We start from the raw sequence: 18,869 nt of genomic DNA on the forward strand, positions 1-18,869 counted from the left end.
GCTGGACTAGGAGACCTCCAAGGTCCCCTCCAGATTTTATTCTATTCTGCTCCGCTCTGCTCTACTCTACTCTTAGGCATGAAGCCAGCTGGATAACTTTGGGACACTGTTTCTAAGAATCAAGTCAAGAAAAACTGCAGGGATTTGTCTAGAGTCTAGACAGTTGCCAGGAGTCAGAAATTACTTAAGGGTGAATACTTATATACACACTACCCAAAACCTCATCACTTAGAAAAGAACTCAAAATCCCTTTTTCTTCTATTCTCAATATTTTTATTCAAAGGAAGATGCCCTTTATTTTAATGATTTTTTAAAATATAAGTGTCTAGCTTTTTTTGTCTTTCCTTTTTACAGGTACAAATCTATGAACTAGAGGAGCACAAAATTGAAACATGGAGAGGTAAGTATATGTTATAAAATGAATGTGATCCTCCAAACTGGCTGTGCAGCTCTCTTGTTTACTAGATCTTTTATCATCCCTAAATCTAAGAATGGTAATATACCCGTAAATGGCTTATATCCTAGAATGCAGAACTAATTTAATGTGTCTCGATGCTTGTCCCAGTAAATCAGTGTTACTTTTCCTCGGACGTCTATATTTTTTCATTCATATTATCTTTCTCATATAATTGTTGCAGTGATTTTCCCATAGTGGAAAAACAGTTCCATTGTAGATAGTGACTGAGTCTTGTCTTAGTTTTATTTTATTGAAGATAGGTCCTCTAGACCCCGTTATGTGTCATAGAAAAATACTGATAGCCTATTTGATCTACTGAGTTAAAAAAAAAAAAATTAGCTTTCTGAAATGTAAACATTTGGGTAATTCCAAACTTTCTCTAAAGTACTTTCCACAACTTTATAGTATAGTGACATCTAGTGGTTATTTGGTTCTAGTTTTTTCAGTTTTCTCTGTTTATTATGATTAGTTTTGAATTAAAAAGCCAATAGGTGCTTGTTTCTTTATCACAGATATGTTTATTATTATGAAATATTTATTGAATATTATAGGTTTATGAAAATATTCTTGTTTAATTATACAGAGCTTTATTTGCAAGAAACCTTTAAACCCTTAGTGAATATTTCACCAGATGCAAGGTATATTTCTTTACCTTTTTTATTTGTAAATTCTTTTAATGTTTTATTATAAACTCAGTTAATGCATTTTTATCACACTATTTCAAAAAAATTGTTAAGACTAATTCAATATCTGTCAGAAGTTATGGTTTTGACAGCAGTCATTTATTTGATGCTCACTTTAATGCTCTTTGTATTGATGACTTCTATTGATGAGTTTGGGGACATGATGGCTCAGCAGTTAAAGATGCTGAGCTTGTCAAGCTGAAAAGCTGACAGCCCAGGTTTGAGACCTGAGTGCTACACAACAGAGTAAGCTCCTATTACTCGCCCATCTAGCAGTTCGAAAGCTGCAAACGCGAATAGATATTATTTTAGTGGGAAGGAAATAGTATTCTGTGTATCTTGTATAGTCATGCTGGCTACGGAAAATGTTTTTGGACAATATTGGCTCAGCTAAGCAACAAAGATGAACACGCCTCCTAGAGTCGGACACAACTGGATAGGGGAAATCTTTACCTTTATAAATCAGTTATCAACTCTGAATTATCAGCTTACTTGTCACTATCAATAACTTTGAGCCTTGGTAACATTTTTCCTTTTCTACTGTATATCTTTCCACAACTCTCATTATAATGATTCTTCTCCTAGAACATTCTTTTTATGTTTTGATATACTTATTGGTATGTTGATATTAAAATATATGTAACATGTTTAGTTGAGAATTAAAATTATAAATTTTACAGTTTTCACAATTTCCTTGAATATTGTTTATTAAGAATCATTTATACTTTGGATTTTGAGTAATTCTTTTGTAGTGGGAAAATGTCTTTTTGAAATAAGTCAATAGAATATACTAATAATTGTAATAACTTTTTCTTTAGCCTTTTTGATGCTGTATATTCACTGATCAAAAACAAAATCCACAGATTACCAGTTATTGATCCTGTGAGTGGAAATGCACTTTATATACTTACCCATAAAAGAATACTCAAGTTCCTCCAGCTTTTTGTAAGTAGAACTATAATTTTATTTAATTTATCTAGTAAATCAATTGTATGAATGTTAAAATTATCCCGGGTCTGTGTCAGTATACTCATTACATGTACATACCTTCTAGTTGGCAAAATGTAAACAGCAGTATATTGACTAGCCAGTTTGTCTCTCAATCACAAATTCTACCTTGTGTAGAAAAGCACAAGCATAATTTAGTAAAATCTAGTTTGGTTACATTAGCTGGATGGCTGCATATGGCATGCAGGTATGTGTAAGGCAGATAATTTAGTCTGCCTCTCTTCTATTAAATTTAAAATAGTATATGAAAGCCTCAAGCATTCCAATTGATGATGGGTGATGGAGATAAGTATCTATGCCAGTGATGGTGAACCTTTTAGAGAATGAATGCCCAAAACCCGTCCCCGCCCCCTCCGCCCCTATCCTGCCCATTCCACCCCTGTTCCGCGCTCCGCCCACCTGCAGGGCCACCCACCACCTCCACAGCCCGCCGCAGCAGATTGCCCAGGCAGCTCAGCAGCGCCACGGTGGCCATGCCCTCTACCCGTGCCTCGTAGCATCATTTGCATGTGACAGAGCGCGAGGGTGGCCCTGGGGGGAGGCAGGGCTGGGGCAATGGCGCGCGTGCCCACAGAGAGGGCTCTGAGTGCCACCTCTGGCACGCGTGCCATACGTTCGCCACCACTAATCTATGCCATCCTTTGACAACCATGGCATATGGAAGGTTGGAACATGGAATGTAAGAGAAATAAATGGTAAAAACATGATCTGACAGGTGAAATGAAATGAAGAACAATGAAATTCAAACCCATTGGCCCTGCTGAAGTAGACAGCTTCTCAGAACTGTCAGCTTGTCCGCCTGTGTTTTAAATCCCTGCCCCTCCTGATTCATTAATGTCTCCTGGGAGGGGGCAGATGGAGTACATATTGGAAAGAGACACACAGTTTCCATGACACATACAGGAACAATTAACATTGAAAGTTTCAAAGCTATGAAAGTTTAATCTAAGATGATTTCTGACATTCTATATAAGACAATGGTAAAAGTGCAATTGTGAGGATGAAACAAAAGAACTGAAAGCTGAATATTCATGTTTAAACAAATGTGACATTTAGATTTGAGTTTGCACACTAATTTCGGGTTTACTAAATTTTAGAATTGGTGAAGATTTATTGGAAGAACTGAAGAAATAAATTCCTCGTGCAGTTTTTTTTTTAAAGAAAAAAAATACTGGCTTATGTATCTGGAAAACGCTTTTCAAATGATTGTTTTTTTAAATTTGTCTTCTACTTTTTCAAGGTGTCAGAAATGCCAAAGCCTGCCTTCATGAAGAAAAATCTGGATGAACTTGGAATAGGAACTTACCATAATATTGCCTTTATACATCCAGACACTCCTATCATTAAAGCCTTGAATATATTTGTAGATAGAAGAATATCAGCACTACCTGTTGTGGATGAGTCAGGTGAGTAGTAAGGATATCAAGTTTGCTACTGCTTGTTGTGAGTACTAAAGACTGGAAATATTTTTAAATTTTAAGACAATCACAAAATGCAGATATGCAGGAATGAGATCTGAAGAACTTTTGCCCACATTATATCAAAATATTGTGCATATCTTATTAGAAAAATCTTTGAAGATTTCATTGTTTATTTAGATCAATGTTTCTTAATGTTGACAAATTTGGGATGAATGGTTTTCAACTCCCAGAATTGCCCAGCTAACATTCTGGATAACTTTTCCTATAACTTCATTTGGACGGTTTAAAGAAAATAAATAAATATTATTCCAAGAAGCCCTAGAAATAATATTTCTGGGATCTAACATACTTCTACCGTATCATCTGGGAGTTAGTCAGCTGAAAAATCTGGCTAATCACCCCATGTCATCCTCAATGTGGTGTCATGCTGCCCCAAAGTCTAGCAAAACAAATGAGATTTGTTCCAAGGGTAGGTCATTCACCAAGATTGTTAATGTTCCAAAACAGCATCTAAATTTGTAAACAAGGATATGTGCTTCAGTGTTCAGGAAAACATTCTATTCTCATATTGAATTTGCAGTTCAATTGTTTAACAGAGTTCATGGTTTTTTCTTAATTGTTTTCCTTAGCCCATAAAGCTCTTTCCAAAATGTGGAATCAATATTAACTAATTTGGTTTGTCTGTTATTTGCAATCACATTATAAGACTTATTTATCTTCCCCTTTTAGGAAAAGTTGTAGATATTTATTCCAAATTTGATGTTATAGTAAGTATTATTTTTTATTTTTTATAATACTTTTTGACTTTCACTGTGACCACTCTGTAATATGCCCTGGTTCATAGGGTTAGGGTTATTCTTATGAAATTATTTTATTAATATGTTAAATAATACTTGGAAAGCATCTTTATAACCATTATACTCGTTCTCCCCTCTCATCCCCCAGACTACTAGTGCGGTAGTCATAATGTAGATCATACTCCGAGTTCATGTAGCATATGTTATTTCCAAAGGCAAAGTATGATACAGTCAGAAATTTTCCTTAGCATAGTGAGTTTTGCATAAATATTATAAAGTGACAGCACCAAAACTGTTAAGTAAAAATGAGAAGAAAAAATAAATTTGAGATTTTATTTTATGAATACTTTTTGCTTTAGTCTAAAGTAACTAAATCTAAAGTATTCCATGGATACTTTATAAAAATGGGAATAAAATTCTTGGTTGAGGAAAAAACTACTGAGCAATAGTTTACAGTATCCGACGCTTCAAATGAAACAGTGCTATCCTGTCTTAAAATCAAAGATGGGAAATGAGAAGGATTCTGTTGCTTTTTCTTGCTTTTTTCTCTTTTCATAATCATTACCCCTTTGAATTCAAAATTATGGGGAGCTCATATCCATAGTCTGCTACCATAGTTAGAAAGGGCTTGATAATTGTCATTAATGAGAATGCTGGGACAAAATGAAAAGAAAGGGAAATACTTAGTTGAGAAGAGATGGCAAGCAACCATACTCTTCTTCATATCTCCTACCCCAAGATCTTTAATTTTAGAGAGTTAAAAATTAAGTACCACTAATGTGCAATATGCATTGTTTTAACTAAAACACTCTTTTCTTGCACCCAATTAACCCAAAATATGTATGGTAATATCATTGGGGCACATACAGGCTTGTCTACTTTACTTTTTCCCCATTAATTAAATCACAACATGTGGATTACATTCTGGAGTAAAATAATGAAATGTATTGGCTGCACATAAAAAGTTGAATTAAATCATCCATAACTGCCTTTTTTTCTAGAATCTTGCTGCTGAAAAAACTTATAATAACTTAGATATCACAGTGACACAAGCTCTCCAACATCGCTCTCAGTATTTTGAAGGTGTTGTGAAATGTAATAAGCTGGAAACGCTGGAAACAATTGTGGATCGGATAGTTAAAGCTGAGGTGAGAATTTGGGAGGAGGGCACAGTAGTTTTCTGAATAGCGCTGCTTATGAAATTTATAGATGAAAGTAAATAAATAGTAACAGTATAAGAATATTGTGATATAATACAAAATGCATTAAAACTTAATCCAGCCACTTTTTTTAAAAAAAGTGCAATAAATTTATTATATGATCCTTTTATTTTTTACACTTATTTATAAGGTTTGTTAAATTTCCTAATTAAATATACTGCTTTTATTGAGATTTCAAAGTGGTCTTGCTATGTAAATATAGATAGTTTAGAAAAAGTTTGTTGATGTGAATGGATTAAACCATCAAACATTTAACAATTGCTAGGAACAAATGTGTTGAAGATGTGTGAGAACAGCATGATAGAAACATTCTGTTAACACACCTTTATGTGATAATTAAAGTAGCTTAAAAAGTGAATAATAAGAAACTGTTCAACCTCTCACTTTTTTAGCAATCAGCAATCTATTCTAAATAAGGAATAATTGAGATGTACCCTCAAAACACTGCATATCTTCTGCAGGGTAAAGCTGTTTTTTGCTTCGCTTTGATTGCAGGTTTGATTCACTTGCAGACAACAGGCCAGACTAGAAATTTATCCCCATTCCATTTTCAACAAACTTTTCATGAAATTTAATATTTCATGAAATTCTAAAATTTTTCATGTATCCTAGAATTTTATTAGTTTCTGCTTTCTCCAAGTAGCATTTGACTGGATTTTGAGCATGTATGGATAATCTTCCCACATAGCTATTCATAACTTATCTAAGCTCATAGTTTCTTTTTCCATTTCTTTTCTTCCAGCCACCATCTTTTCAAAATATAATTAGAAAAAAATCCCAAAAGGTTCTGAATTATTTTCTATACCACTAAAATCAGCAATGGCTTTGAAATATTTTGCTCTGTGGCCAAATAAAGACAGGAACAAACTACGAAGAAGTCAAGAGGCAAGCAAAAAGGAGTAGGGAGCACTATATATGCTTTTTTGAGCCTCTGCAGCGAAGAAAGATGAATTTAACAAACAAATTAAATATAGTTATGTGTTATTCAGGAGCCCATTTGTGTAAGAAAATTACCAAACTTGAAAAGAAAGATCAATTGATTAAATCTGTGCAGTATTTATAGACACATTGAACCCTTTCATCATAATCCTACGAAAAATATCACCAATATAAGATAAACATCTATAAAAATAGAATTTCCCCCCCTTTTCTGTTTCTTTCCTGTGTTCCCCATTTGTATCAGGTGGGTATGACTGTTCAAATACAAGAGAAGAGGAGCTCTAAATTGCCTGGCCGGTAGGTGGTTCACCTCTGTCCTCCGTTGTTGAAAAACCTTGACTTGATTCTGTGTGCTTACCATTTGACAGAGTGCCCACCCTTTCTTTCATCAGTTCTTTTCAATTCACAGTATTTCCTAAAATGGACACAAAATGAGAAAATAGTAGCAAGAAGAGTAGTTTACAGGGGTTAGGAATCTGGCCCCCTCCAGTAGTTGTTGGAAAAAACATGGCCTAGCTAGCAAGGCATTGCTGGGAATTGAAGTTCAGTACATCTAGATTCCTCATTCCTGCTGTAAAATATCAACTCTATTGTAGGAATGAGCCCTTAAGATTCCGTTTAAGGTAGGAATGTTAGGTAAGATCATTTAGCAAATGATCATTTAGCAAAGCCTTTTATTTTTCCAGAGGATAATACTCTTGAAATGCCCTGGGGAAGCGATAATGTGTTTGCCTTTTTAATCAAATGAACATCTTTCCCTTGATCTCTGACCCATTCCAGTTAATACTGTTGCTATCAAAGGTTGAGAGTCAAAAAATTGGAGAGCATTTTTCACTCTCATATATAACTCATTTGTATTAACTTAAACTATAAGTTACTAGATCAATAGAAAGGGTATCTTGATTTAGATGAGGTCTATAAGACCCTCACTTGGATTAAATGATAAGTGGAGTGAAAAAGATCAGCTGCCTATTGGTTTCATATAGATGTTAAATAGAGGAGTCCTAGTTTTGGGAGTTGCAACTTGGGACTGGCAACTTGGTCATTAAGTGAAGCAATTGATAAGGGAAACTGCAACTCTGCTTATGATCTTTCTTTAGTTTTCCTTTGATCTGCAAACTTAACAGAGATTGTAAATGCAAGGATTGGATGTACAGCTTTTCATTGCCCTTTTAACTGCAAAAATGTTAGAGACAATTGCTAAACAAGGACTATCTGTAATATGAACAATATAATAGAATCTTGTGAACTTTCATATTATAATTGCCAATACAGTTCTTTTATTCCAATTTCCGAAGGTACTAAACAATCCAGGAGATTCAGTAGAATCACAAATTGCAGTTTGTTTTATATGAAAGCAATATCTGATCCAGAAAAATGAGGAATGGCTTACAAATAATTCAATTTACATTATTTGAGTTTAAAGCGATTTTCATATCTTGACTAACAGAAGAGAATATCAGTACTTGCGGTTAAACTGTAAAGTTCTTGGATCCAAGTTCTGAGAGCACCAGGAATTCCACATATCTTTACTATTGGGAATTCTCTGATTCAGGCATAATGCCAGTATTCAAAGATTCTACTAACTCTATATGACTAGGGTTTCTAATTATGGTTTGTTTATTTTGTTCATAGTTGCTCAAACTGTTATGGCAGTGTTCACAATTTAGGTTTAATAAACTAACAAATTAAGCTTAATAAGCTTAATAATGGCTTACCACAAAATGTGCGCTTGGCCAGTTGCAAGCTGTGATTAATATGGCCTTCTGAATTATTTCTCCTCTCACATAAAGAAGGGGAAAAATGTATGTAGATGCAGAAGGCTTATTCATCTTTTAACTTCTGTAATATCCAAATCTCAACCTAATGTTACAGATTGGATTTAAAGAAGCCTATTTAGCAGGACTAGATGTTTGGGTCCCCCAAGCAACTAACTTCTTATCCCAGTGCACTATATGAATGGTTGTTTTCCGATGTAGATTATGCAGCCTTCAGACACTGCATATAAGATGGAGACTTGTTGGTCTGCTTGGGTTTACTCATTTTGCCTTCCTTTGTCTCTCCTGTCCTCCTGTTGGCTATACCTGTATTCAGTTAGCTAAAGGTAAAACATGGGAATGTGCGTACACACACAACCTCATAATTTGGTAAGGTTATACATAAATTGTTTTTGCTGTCATATACAGTAAACGTTCTCATGATCTTCAAAAATAATACATAACTTAAATAGGTTAGCTACTCAAAATGTTTCCTGGGCAAATGCTATCATACTATACTGTTTGGAGCATAAATTAAAAAAACATGCAATTAGGATAAAGCTTTTATTAGGTTGTTCTAATTTTAAACATAGTTTATGTTTGAAAGTGATAACATTACACTTCACTTTTATCATAAAAATAGACTTGTTGGCTTTAGCCTGTTCCTTGTTAGATTACATTTCATTATTTAGTTATAATCTCTATTTTTATCAAGAATCTTCTACTTAAATATATTTATAACCAGTCAAATTTTTTGCTGAATGTTCTTACCTCCCATTCTATTAGAATAATGCAGAAATAGCTATGTACAAGGGGATCATTGCTAATATTTTGTTAGTTTTTCAACAATTACTCTTGATTTACCTGCAGGAAATTAACCTGTTCTAGTGTATTATGTAAGCCTTTAGTTTTACCTAAGTCCACAGAAAGGACCTATGTTCCAGTGCACAGAACTGATAGTTAAGAACAGGACTTCGAGTGTGTTGTCAATAAAGCTAAATGTAACTTGATCCAGACATCTGGGGAAACAGATGTCATTGCTAATGTTTGCTCTTTGTAGACTACATAAATCAGTTCAGTAAGATCAGTTCAGTAAGACTGGCTCTGTAAAGGAGAACAAATCCACTTTTTAGAAAGTACTTAAAATGTTAACATTAATTTGATTTGGAAACTAAGCATCCCTCTAAATAAGATAATCCAGTTGTCTCTTAACCTGAATATTCTTATTTTTATTGTGCTTATGAGGACAATTGGACAGCCATTATTGTTATGTGCATTGTGTTGCAGGTTCATCGGTTGGTGGTTGTGAATGAAACTGATACTATTGTTGGTATCATCTCCCTCTCTGACATCCTCCAAGCATTAGTGCTTACGCCAACAGGTATGAGTTCCACATTTAACTAGTAAGTGTTTTCTCTAGTAACATGACAAATATTTTATATTGATTTTTATCTTTATAACAAGTCGTGAAACATAGGCAGACTATGAAAGGACTCTACATTGAACTTTACGACAACGAATAAGGATATTTTTATGCATGCACCTCTCAAATGTAGCAATAATTCATTTAAAATTAGCATATTCTTTAGATATAATCCTCCAACTTTAAAAAAATCATTAAAACTTGGTTGCTCCAAAGGTGGTTTTTCAAGAGGCAACAGGACTTAATTGTTTTTCTTTATAGACGTTTTGCTTCTCATCCAAGAAGCTTCTTCAATTCTGACTTGGATGGCAGGGAATGGAAGGATTTATATTCCTTGCAGACAGCTGGTCATTTGCATGGGGGAGAAAACATCCTGCAGAAAACACAGCTCCAACTTCTCAACATTTTCTGCAAACGACCAGCTGTCTGCAAGGAATATAAATTCTTCCATTCCCCACCATCCAGCCAGAGCTGAAGAAGCTTCTTGGATGAGAAACTAAATATCTTCAAAGAAAGCAAATAAGTCCAGTTGCCTCTTGAAAAAGCACCTTTGGAACAACCGTGACCTGGATGACTGACAATCTCCATAAATTGTAATACTTGGTCCACATGCAGTTATAAAAATAAGAATCTCATTTCCAATTTCTAATTGGCTAAGCAGATTGTTCTAGCTTTAGAATCCAGGGATCCTCCAGTGGTTAAGACGCCAGGCTAGATACCAGGTGAGTCTAGTCCCGCCTTAGGCATGAAACCAACTGGATGACTCTCTCAGTCCAGCTCACCTTACAGGGCTGCTGTGGGGAGGAATAAGTATTAGGTAAGTTTATTTTTATTTATTTAGTTTATATGCCACCCACTTCACAGTTGAACGAACTTGATGTTTGAGTTATTTATAAAAATAATAAAGTAGGATTTAAAAAATTAAAAAATAATACCATGGGTGAGTATGTTTTTACATTCAGTATATACACTGAACTTTCTTAAACACAAATTATTATTGTTCAGTACATTTTACATTTATAGAGTACTGATTCAGTCTCAACAGAAAAGTTTAAAATAAATGAAAGACATTAATATATTAGCTGCACTAGAAGTTAGTTATACTTGAAGTTTAAAAGGATATTGTAAACTATACTAGAAATATTCCAGTTGATCTAAATATGCATAAAAAGTTTTTTTGGGGGGGCAGAATACATAAGTATTGAAGTAAATTATGAAGTTGGAAGTGAATGTGATCCATTATAGGCATATACAGAGACCTGGCATATTCAGTGCATTCAGAAAGTATTCAGACCCCCTTCATTTTTGTCAATTTTGTTATGCTGCAGCCTGATTCTACATGTTGAAATTCATTTATTTTTCTCATTAATCTATACTCAATACCCCATAATGACAAAGTGAAAACAGAATTTTAGAAATCTCTATCAATTGGGTTCTTGGTCACCTCTCTTACTAAGGCTCTTCTCCCCCGATTGCTCAGTTTGATCAGGTGACCAGCTCTTAGAAGAGTCCTGGTTGTGCCAAACTTCTTCCATTTGAGAATTACGGAAGCCACTGTGCTCGTAGGAACCTTCAGTGCAGAAAAAATTTATTGTAACTTTCCCCAGATCTATGCCTTGAAATAATCCTGTCTCTGAGCTCTGCAGTCAGTTCCTTTGATCTCATAGCTTTTGCTCTGCTACAGCACGGGTGTCAAACTCGCCGCGTCACATGACGTGTCATGACTTTTTTCACATTGCCAGAACTGGGGTGGGCGTGGCCTCTGCATGATGCAACTGACCCGTGGGCGGCAGTTTGACACCGCTCTGCTACAGTATGCATTGTCAGCTGTGAGGCCTTCTATGGAGAGGTGTGTGCCTTTCCAAATCATATCCAATCCATTTAATTTACCAGAGGTGGATTCCAATCAAGGTGTACAAACATGTCAAGCGATTCAAGGGAAATGGGAGGCACCTGAGCTAAATTTTAAGTGTTATTGCAATGGGTCTAAATACTTATGCCAATGTGGTATTTTTCTTTTTAATAAATTTACAGACATTTCTAAAATTCTGTTTTCACTTAGTTCTTATGGGGTACTGAATGTAGATTAATGAATTTCAACAACTGTAGATTCAGGGTACAGCGTTAACAAAATTGACAAAAGTGAAGAGGGTTTGAATATTTTCTGAATGCACTGTATATAAGCCTTTATATAGAAGAAGCAAAGTGTGAGTAGCACTGGGCTAAACTAGACAGTGCTGGGCCCAATCCATCTGTGCAGAGATCATTATCCCTGTGATGTAAGCATGGCATTATCTTCAAATGAGCTCCTCAGATTTTGACAGCTCACTGTATTTCTTACACAGACTAGTATGAGTCACTAAGTAATTTCATGAAGTACAATAGGAATAGAAAAGAGAGGAAATAATCCTAACACAGATAATACACTGCAAGAGAAATGTATTTGAAGGGAAACCATGAAAAAGCAAGCTGTAAGGGGGAAAATACACACTTGTTGTACAGAAGAGCCAGCGATGCATCTATTTGCTATTTATTAACAGGCGCCCGGCCAAAGGAGAGTGGAACTGAATGACTGCTTTGAACAGAACTACCTTGGAAAGAAGAATTCAAATATAGTGGCTGGGTCATCTTTGCCTCAAGAACATTGATGGCAGTAGAGAAGAGTCAAGAGATGATGAGAATGTGTGTGTATTAGGCTAAGTGATGGATAGTCTATTATTTCCCAGTGACTGTCGCAAAACAAGCAGCATGACAAAAAGCTTCTGTATTCAATGCAGGCTTGCATTTCAACATGTTTGCCAAAAGATTTCACTTGATGTCCATCTCAAATGCACTGAAAAAGAATAGCATTTAATGTTATGTTTTAATCTGATGCAAGTCACTGGTCAGCAACAGATCTCCGACATAAGGCAAGTGTATGGCATATTCATATCAGAGTGCCTTATGTCAAAAAGCCAACAATATGTCATCACTGTTGCCCATAGTAAAAGAACGTGTGAAACAAGATACTATTTGAACATTCAAGTCGCTAAGCCTAAAACCAAATCAATTTCAGTTATCGTTAGATTTGTTCTAAAAGCTGTAATTTAAATATCAGTAGATTACTTTAAACTTTAATTACAACTGTGTGTTTCTAAATGTTACATTCTGAACAGAGATCGTAAAACAAAACTGATTAAAAGCAGCTTTATTTATTTTTATTTCTGCAATTTTTACACATCTTTGGTGGATAGTTAAACTTCACCACATTCATTAATAAAGCATTGATTCATATATAAGAAGCAAATTTCTTATTACTGAAACAGGTGATAGAAGCCATCTTTACAGATGCATTACACAAAAGGTTGAGAAATTGTTTATTAAATGTATTGCCATGCAACATCTTTGTCCACAAAAGAGAAATCATATAGTGGTAACATAAATGAATGAAGTATGTTGAATTTAAATGGCCAGAAGGTAAGAATATAGTGCTAGAAATCTGTCTACTACTAAAACTCTTTCCTATAAGCTTTAACTGGGTGAAATGATGCATCATATGACAACAATTTTTGAATCAAGGTGCCTCAAATAGTCTAACTCAAATAGTCTAAGTGTGGAAAATCTGGGGTCCATGACTCCTGAGGAAGTGAGATTAGAAGTTGTGGCTTTTTCAGCTCTGGTCACAGGATGCTCATTTTGAACAGTTCTATCAAATCTATAACAGTTTCTCAGCTACTTTAATATTCCCAATGGTTTAAAAAAATAGAAAATTTGAAGTCCAAAACACATGGAAGCACAATTTACCTGCGGAAATAGTTCATAATTTTTTAAAAATTATCAGCACTATTGGCTTTTTCTAAAATATTAAATGAGGGAAATTTGACATTGCCTAACTGCATATTGTTAAAAACCTCTTGAAAGGCAGGCAGATTTCAGAAGAGTTGCTCGGCTTTTAGATTAACTTTTAAAATTATACAGACTAAATATGTATACGGATGGAAGAAGACAATCTGGAAAAAGCACCCATCTGCCCTGTTTGACCATGCTCTTTAAATAAAAGCAGAATTCAAACTGAGGTGTGCAGATGTACACAGTTTGCTGGCGAGAACATTTTATTCCACAATGTAATCTTTTTCATAGGAGAATTCTTCAAGCTCATTTGCACTTGCCCAACTCCAACATGCTTTTCTCAGGGTATGATGAGCTGAAGCGAGCACAGCATTCAACTTGTCAACTAGTCTGTTTCTGCTCCTTTCCTCATGACACCAATCATTTGCCATTGCTTTTTTCTCCAGCAAGCATCACTTTCTTGGTCATTCAGCATTAACTCAGCAAATATGTGCGTAACTTTTTTTTCTTACTGTTAACTGTTTTTGCCATTTTTATGCCCATTCTAGGCAGATCCTTCAATGCAGATCTCTTCAATCTCTCCTTTAAAAAAAATAGTACCTTGGTTTCAGTATAAACAGAATGCCTAAAATTTTTAGGCTGATGTCTTTCAAATTTATCCTCTATTATATGATTGGGTTCTTTCAAACATTATATAAATAATCTGGCAAGTACTAAAAATCTAACATTCTATACTATGCTGCAGTATTTCTCAACCTTGATAATTTTCACATGTGTGGGTTCAGTTCCCAGAGTTCTTTGGGAGGATGACTAGGGAATTCTGGTAGTTGAAGTCCACATATCTTAAAAATCGCCAATATTGAGAAATTTGAATTTACAATTAAGTAGAAACCAATCCCAGCAAGCAATTCAAACATGACTGTATTTTCAGCACATGAATGGTTCATTCATTGAATCAAGACTGAAAATATGTTTTTTATCAACAGAGCCTACATTTGTTCTCCCCCTGGTGTGTACGATCAAGATACAATACACACCCGCATGCAGTAAAGAGAAAGGCTGTAAAACTACCATTATTAAAAGAAACATGAGAAGCAGGGTCGGTTTATGAAGGGGTCGCAGCCAGATTAAAATTCCCGGTTTGCTGAATGTCTGCCTGCCAGCTGCATTCTGCTTACTCTGCATCGCACCCACTCCGGCTTCAGCTGCTAACTGAGCATGCGCCTGGTTTTTAATTTCTTTATTTAAAATAGTTGGAACTTGCTGAGCAGAGTATGCAACTCGCCGAGCAGAAAACCCAGTGCGATGGTCGCCGAGGGAAGAAAAACAGCTGCGTCCTTCTCCCGCATGCAGACCTTTGCAAGCCGGATCAAGGGGAGTCCCCTCCGTTCCTCAGTATCTTGAGACCTGGAGGCCAGAAGTCTCGACGCTGGGTGCACGTGGAACCACCGCTAGATGGCAATAAAGCGGTTCGGAAACAAACCTGCGGCTGTGGGCGAGAGAAAAGTATGTGCGTACACGTGGAGGAAGAAAATAGAGAAAAGTAGGCTGCTTACAGAGATTGGGTGTAAAGGAAGAGACATACGTGTAGCCACGTTCTCACTTCTGTTATTTATTTTTTTTTTGTCCAATGTTTCTCAGCTTGACGGATTGAAGATACCTGAATAAACTCCCAGAGTTCCCCAGCCGTAGCAGGCTGGTTGGGAGTTTCTGGGAATTGAAGTCCCCATATCTTAACATTACTACAGTTGAGAAACACTGATCTAAAGGTAAACAAGTATATTACCCAGCACAGCATATCGCAAATCACATTGCTTCAACTATTTCTACATGAAGATCAAAATCTACAAGTTGGTGCTTTGTTGTCATCCAGGAACTGGCCCTTTTTACATTGATCTTGCAAATTTTGACCCCGTTTTTCAGAGTTGATTTGATCTGTCCCTGGAGCTTTGATCTAATCAGCTGGAATTTCTACAGCTCTACAGATGTTGTAATTTTCCAGGGTTGTGAACTCTTAAATTCCATTCCAGGATCTCTATAGGTTATGGCCAAGATGGTGACCACAATGGTGCAATCAAAGCTGCTCCCATTTTTACATGCATTTTTTTAATCCGCGTGTGCAGAGCTTTGATTGCACTATTGTGACTGACGTCTTGATTTTTTTTTTTTGACTGTGTCTTCTAGGCACTCCTACTCTTTGCCCACAATTCTTTCTCCACTGCCCTCAAAGATGTGCAACAACCTCTTCATGCAGCTTGCCTCTTTCTGTATGCATTGATTGGAATATATTCCCAACCTCTGTAGCCCATGTGTCACAGCAATAGGAACTAGGATCTCTGCTATTGGAGAAAGCCCCTCATTGCTCACAGAAACTTGCAAATGGCCCTTTATTTTTTACCAGAAGACAATACCAACTGCTGTTATATTCACTTGATCCACCAGGACCAGAAGGCAGGGTATGTTCCGGATCCCATCGATTAGGGATTTATGTCTGATGGGACTGCAAAAATGGACCTTCTGGGTGATGACCCTTTCCCTATGAAAGATCATTCCACCTGAGGAACAGTTGGCTCCCACTGTGTTTGTTTGCTTGTTTATTTTACCACAGGGTAACTGGGGAACTTACAATATTGAAAAGATAAAGCTATACAAATAAAAATACTATAAATGTGTAATACTAAATGTTGCTTTTCCAAAAGGCCCTAAAATGTACTTTGGTCAGCAGTATGAGAGACCATATCTAGAGATATCTGGTTGATTTAATTATGTGGCTGCAATTTTTAACAGGCTTTTATATTGTGATTTTTAATGTTATTTGGAGTCATTTATGTGTGAGCTATTTGGAGTCAGTTGGATGGCCATATAAATTAGTTTAATTTACCTGATTAGATATTGCAATACCTTGAAGTGGGAGTAGGAGATGACCAGGCTGAATCCCAGGGCAGGGTCAAATTTATCATTCTGGAGCCTCTATGCCCCTGAAAGAGACCTATGTCCAGCCACTCCTGAATTTTTTTGACTCTTATCTGGCGCCAATTTGCTTTGACTGTTAGTAGATTAGATTCTCGTGTATAGTTGTATGGAATAAACTCGCAGAGCTTTTGAACTCTACCCTGGTTCCTGGTTTCTTGTATCTGTCAGTGGATCCATGAATGACATTGGTTGGTCTCTGCACCTCTATACATAGATGACTCATTCTCCATTATTTTGTCCACATTGTTCCAGCCTCTGGACATTTAACCGCTTTCCAGACAAAAGAAACTGAAGCATTTAAAAAGAACTGTTCCTGGGAGGCAGTCTGAGAAGTTATAAGCAGTCTAGCCTTTTTCAGATTTTCTTTGCATCTGCCGTAAAGTCAACACACTAGAGTTACCAGTCTCTGCTTTCCTGACATCGTCACTATAGTACAATCCAAGTGACATTTTGAAGCAGCCTTACTTCACAGGAAACGGAGAACAATTTACAGTGCATTGATTTTGAACAAATGTTTCTTTATCCACCCCACCCCCCTTCTTCTGACATTTTGCTCAGAATGCTGTTTGCTTAAAGGCTGGCCAAGAAAGAACGTGTGTGTTTTCACTGCAGTGTGCTGTTACAAGGGCACAAAATGCACGTGTGTGTGTGTGTGTGTGTGTGTGTTCAGGGAACAGAACCTTAAGAGCACTTGAGGGATGCACCTAACCCTCTTCTTTCACCTGGGATTGCAAGCTCAGAAGATGCATTTCAGCTCTCCAAAAAGAACATCTCATAATATAGGCATCTCTGAGCTTACAACCATCATTTAGTGACTGTTCAAAGTTACAGTGGCATTGGAAAAAGTGAGTTATGACTGGTCCTCACATTAACATCCATTGTAGCATCCCCATGTTCACATGATCAACATTCTGACACTAGGCAACCAGCAGTGCCCCAGGGTTATTTGCATGTTTGTCATCTGCAACCTTCCCAGCCAGCTTCCGACAAGCAAAGTCAGTGGAGGAAACCAGATTCCCTTAACAACCATATGATTCAGTTAATGACTACAATGATTCATTTTGCCTCCAGAAATCTTGGGCGCTCCATCACTGGAGTTTTTTAAGAAGAGGCTAGACAGTCACTTGTCTGAGATGGTATAGGTCCTCCTGCTTGAGCAGGGGGCTGGACTAGAAGACCTCCAAGGTCTCTTCCAGCTCTATTCTATTCTATATCTGGCTGAAGAAGTTGTTAAATATGGTGCAACTCACTTTACAATTTTGGTCCCGATTGTTTGTTGTAAATAGTCCTTACCTGTAATGGGCTCCTGTGTTTCAGTTGCCTTTTCTCCATCCAAATCTGCAAACAGAAAGCAATGCTATTCTGCTTCCTTCCCTCCAGGATTTTTTTAGAATCAATTACCTAGTCCTTAATTGTACACAACTACTAGAAGTCCTAGATTACACCAACTAGTCAGTCTTAACATCACAGAAGCTTAATGCCATAGGAAGCTTTCTTACTACTGTGTAATTGGCTTAATTCTAATAAAATTTCATAAAAAGAAAATTTTAGAGTTTGGTTTTCCAGCACAGCCTTCATACTGAAAAAGATTTTCAAATGGGAACCTTTCCAAGGTAATTGAAAACTCTGTTATCTTGATCATTTTAAAGTTTTGTGGACTTCAATTCTCAGAATTCCACAGCCAGCTCAGCAACTTTTTAAAATGAGCAAACTCTCCAAAAACTTCAACAAAGCATTTAGCTGGGAAAGTCTGAAAGTTGAAGTTCACACATCTTAAAAGTTGTCAAGGCTGAGAAATACTAGTTTAAACCGAAAATAAGGCGTAACAAAAGCCACCACTATTCATGCCCTTGTTTAGGAAACAGGCTCTTAGGGCGGCATCTTCTTTTCCCCGCGAATTCCAGCAGCCCCGCCCACCGCTCGCATTGTGAACATTTTGACAATGAGTCCTGCATGGATGCATGCACGAGCGGCACACACGGCCTTCTGTCCTCGCGCAACCCCGCCCTGCCGTCGTTCACCAATCAAAAGACAGCATCCTTCGCGACCCCGCCCTTCTCGCACCTCTGCAGCCAATAGCTGAAGCATCGGGGAGAAAATCAATAGCGAGAAGGTGGGGAGCGTGCACCCCACGAGCGCGAGGAGGAGGAAGCGTAGGAGGAGGCGGGATCCCAGCCGTTGGGCGGAGCAATCTTCCGAGAGCAATGACGCCGCGAAATTTCCAAGGCCAGCGAACGCCTCCGCTCGGCCAATAGGGGGAGCCGTCGCGCTCTTCTGCCCGCCCCCTTCCGGGGGCGTCCCCACGCTGGAGGGATCCCGGGCAGGCAAACGGGGCGTGAAAGCGCAAGTGCGCGCGCGCGGGG

At 37.0% G+C, this 18,869-nt stretch overlaps 1 protein-coding gene and 1 long non-coding RNA gene across 10 annotated transcripts in view; one reads left to right on the forward strand and one right to left on the reverse strand.

The window, feature by feature from the left end:
- Positions 1-16,644, forward strand: part of PRKAG2 (protein kinase AMP-activated non-catalytic subunit gamma 2) — a 244,384-nt gene extending 227,740 nt beyond the window's left edge. For 6 of the 9 annotated variants that reach the window (XM_039348395.1, XM_039348393.1, XM_039348396.1 and 3 more), the window contains 8 exons: positions 355-400; positions 1,041-1,095; positions 1,959-2,085; positions 3,389-3,554; positions 4,299-4,336; positions 5,368-5,514; positions 9,570-9,663; positions 12,246-16,644. In XM_039348395.1, coding sequence (XP_039204329.1) covers positions 355-400; positions 1,041-1,095; positions 1,959-2,085; positions 3,389-3,554; positions 4,299-4,336; positions 5,368-5,514; positions 9,570-9,663; positions 12,246-12,277 — 705 coding nt within the window. In that variant the 3' untranslated portion in view covers positions 12,278-16,644. The remainder of the gene's footprint in view (positions 1-354; positions 401-1,040; positions 1,096-1,958; positions 2,086-3,388; positions 3,555-4,298; positions 4,337-5,367; positions 5,515-9,569; positions 9,664-12,245) is intronic. The other 3 variants (XM_039348402.1, XM_039348400.1, XM_039348399.1) reach the window with 2 other exon arrangements.
- LOC120310219 lies at positions 14,889-18,707 on the reverse strand. Its single transcript, XR_005557296.1, has 3 exons — positions 18,571-18,707; positions 17,800-17,844; positions 14,889-15,022 (listed from the first exon to the last, which is right to left on the reverse strand). It is a non-coding gene; the product is annotated as an uncharacterized LOC120310219 (long non-coding RNA).
- Positions 18,708-18,869: the final 162 nt, after the last annotated feature.

The sequence above is a fragment of the Crotalus tigris genome, unplaced genomic scaffold (genome assembly GCF_016545835.1).
Source record: "Crotalus tigris isolate CLP2741 ecotype Arizona unplaced genomic scaffold, ASM1654583v1 scf7180000018151.1857312, whole genome shotgun sequence".
Taxonomy (NCBI): domain Eukaryota; kingdom Metazoa; phylum Chordata; class Lepidosauria; order Squamata; family Viperidae; genus Crotalus; species Crotalus tigris.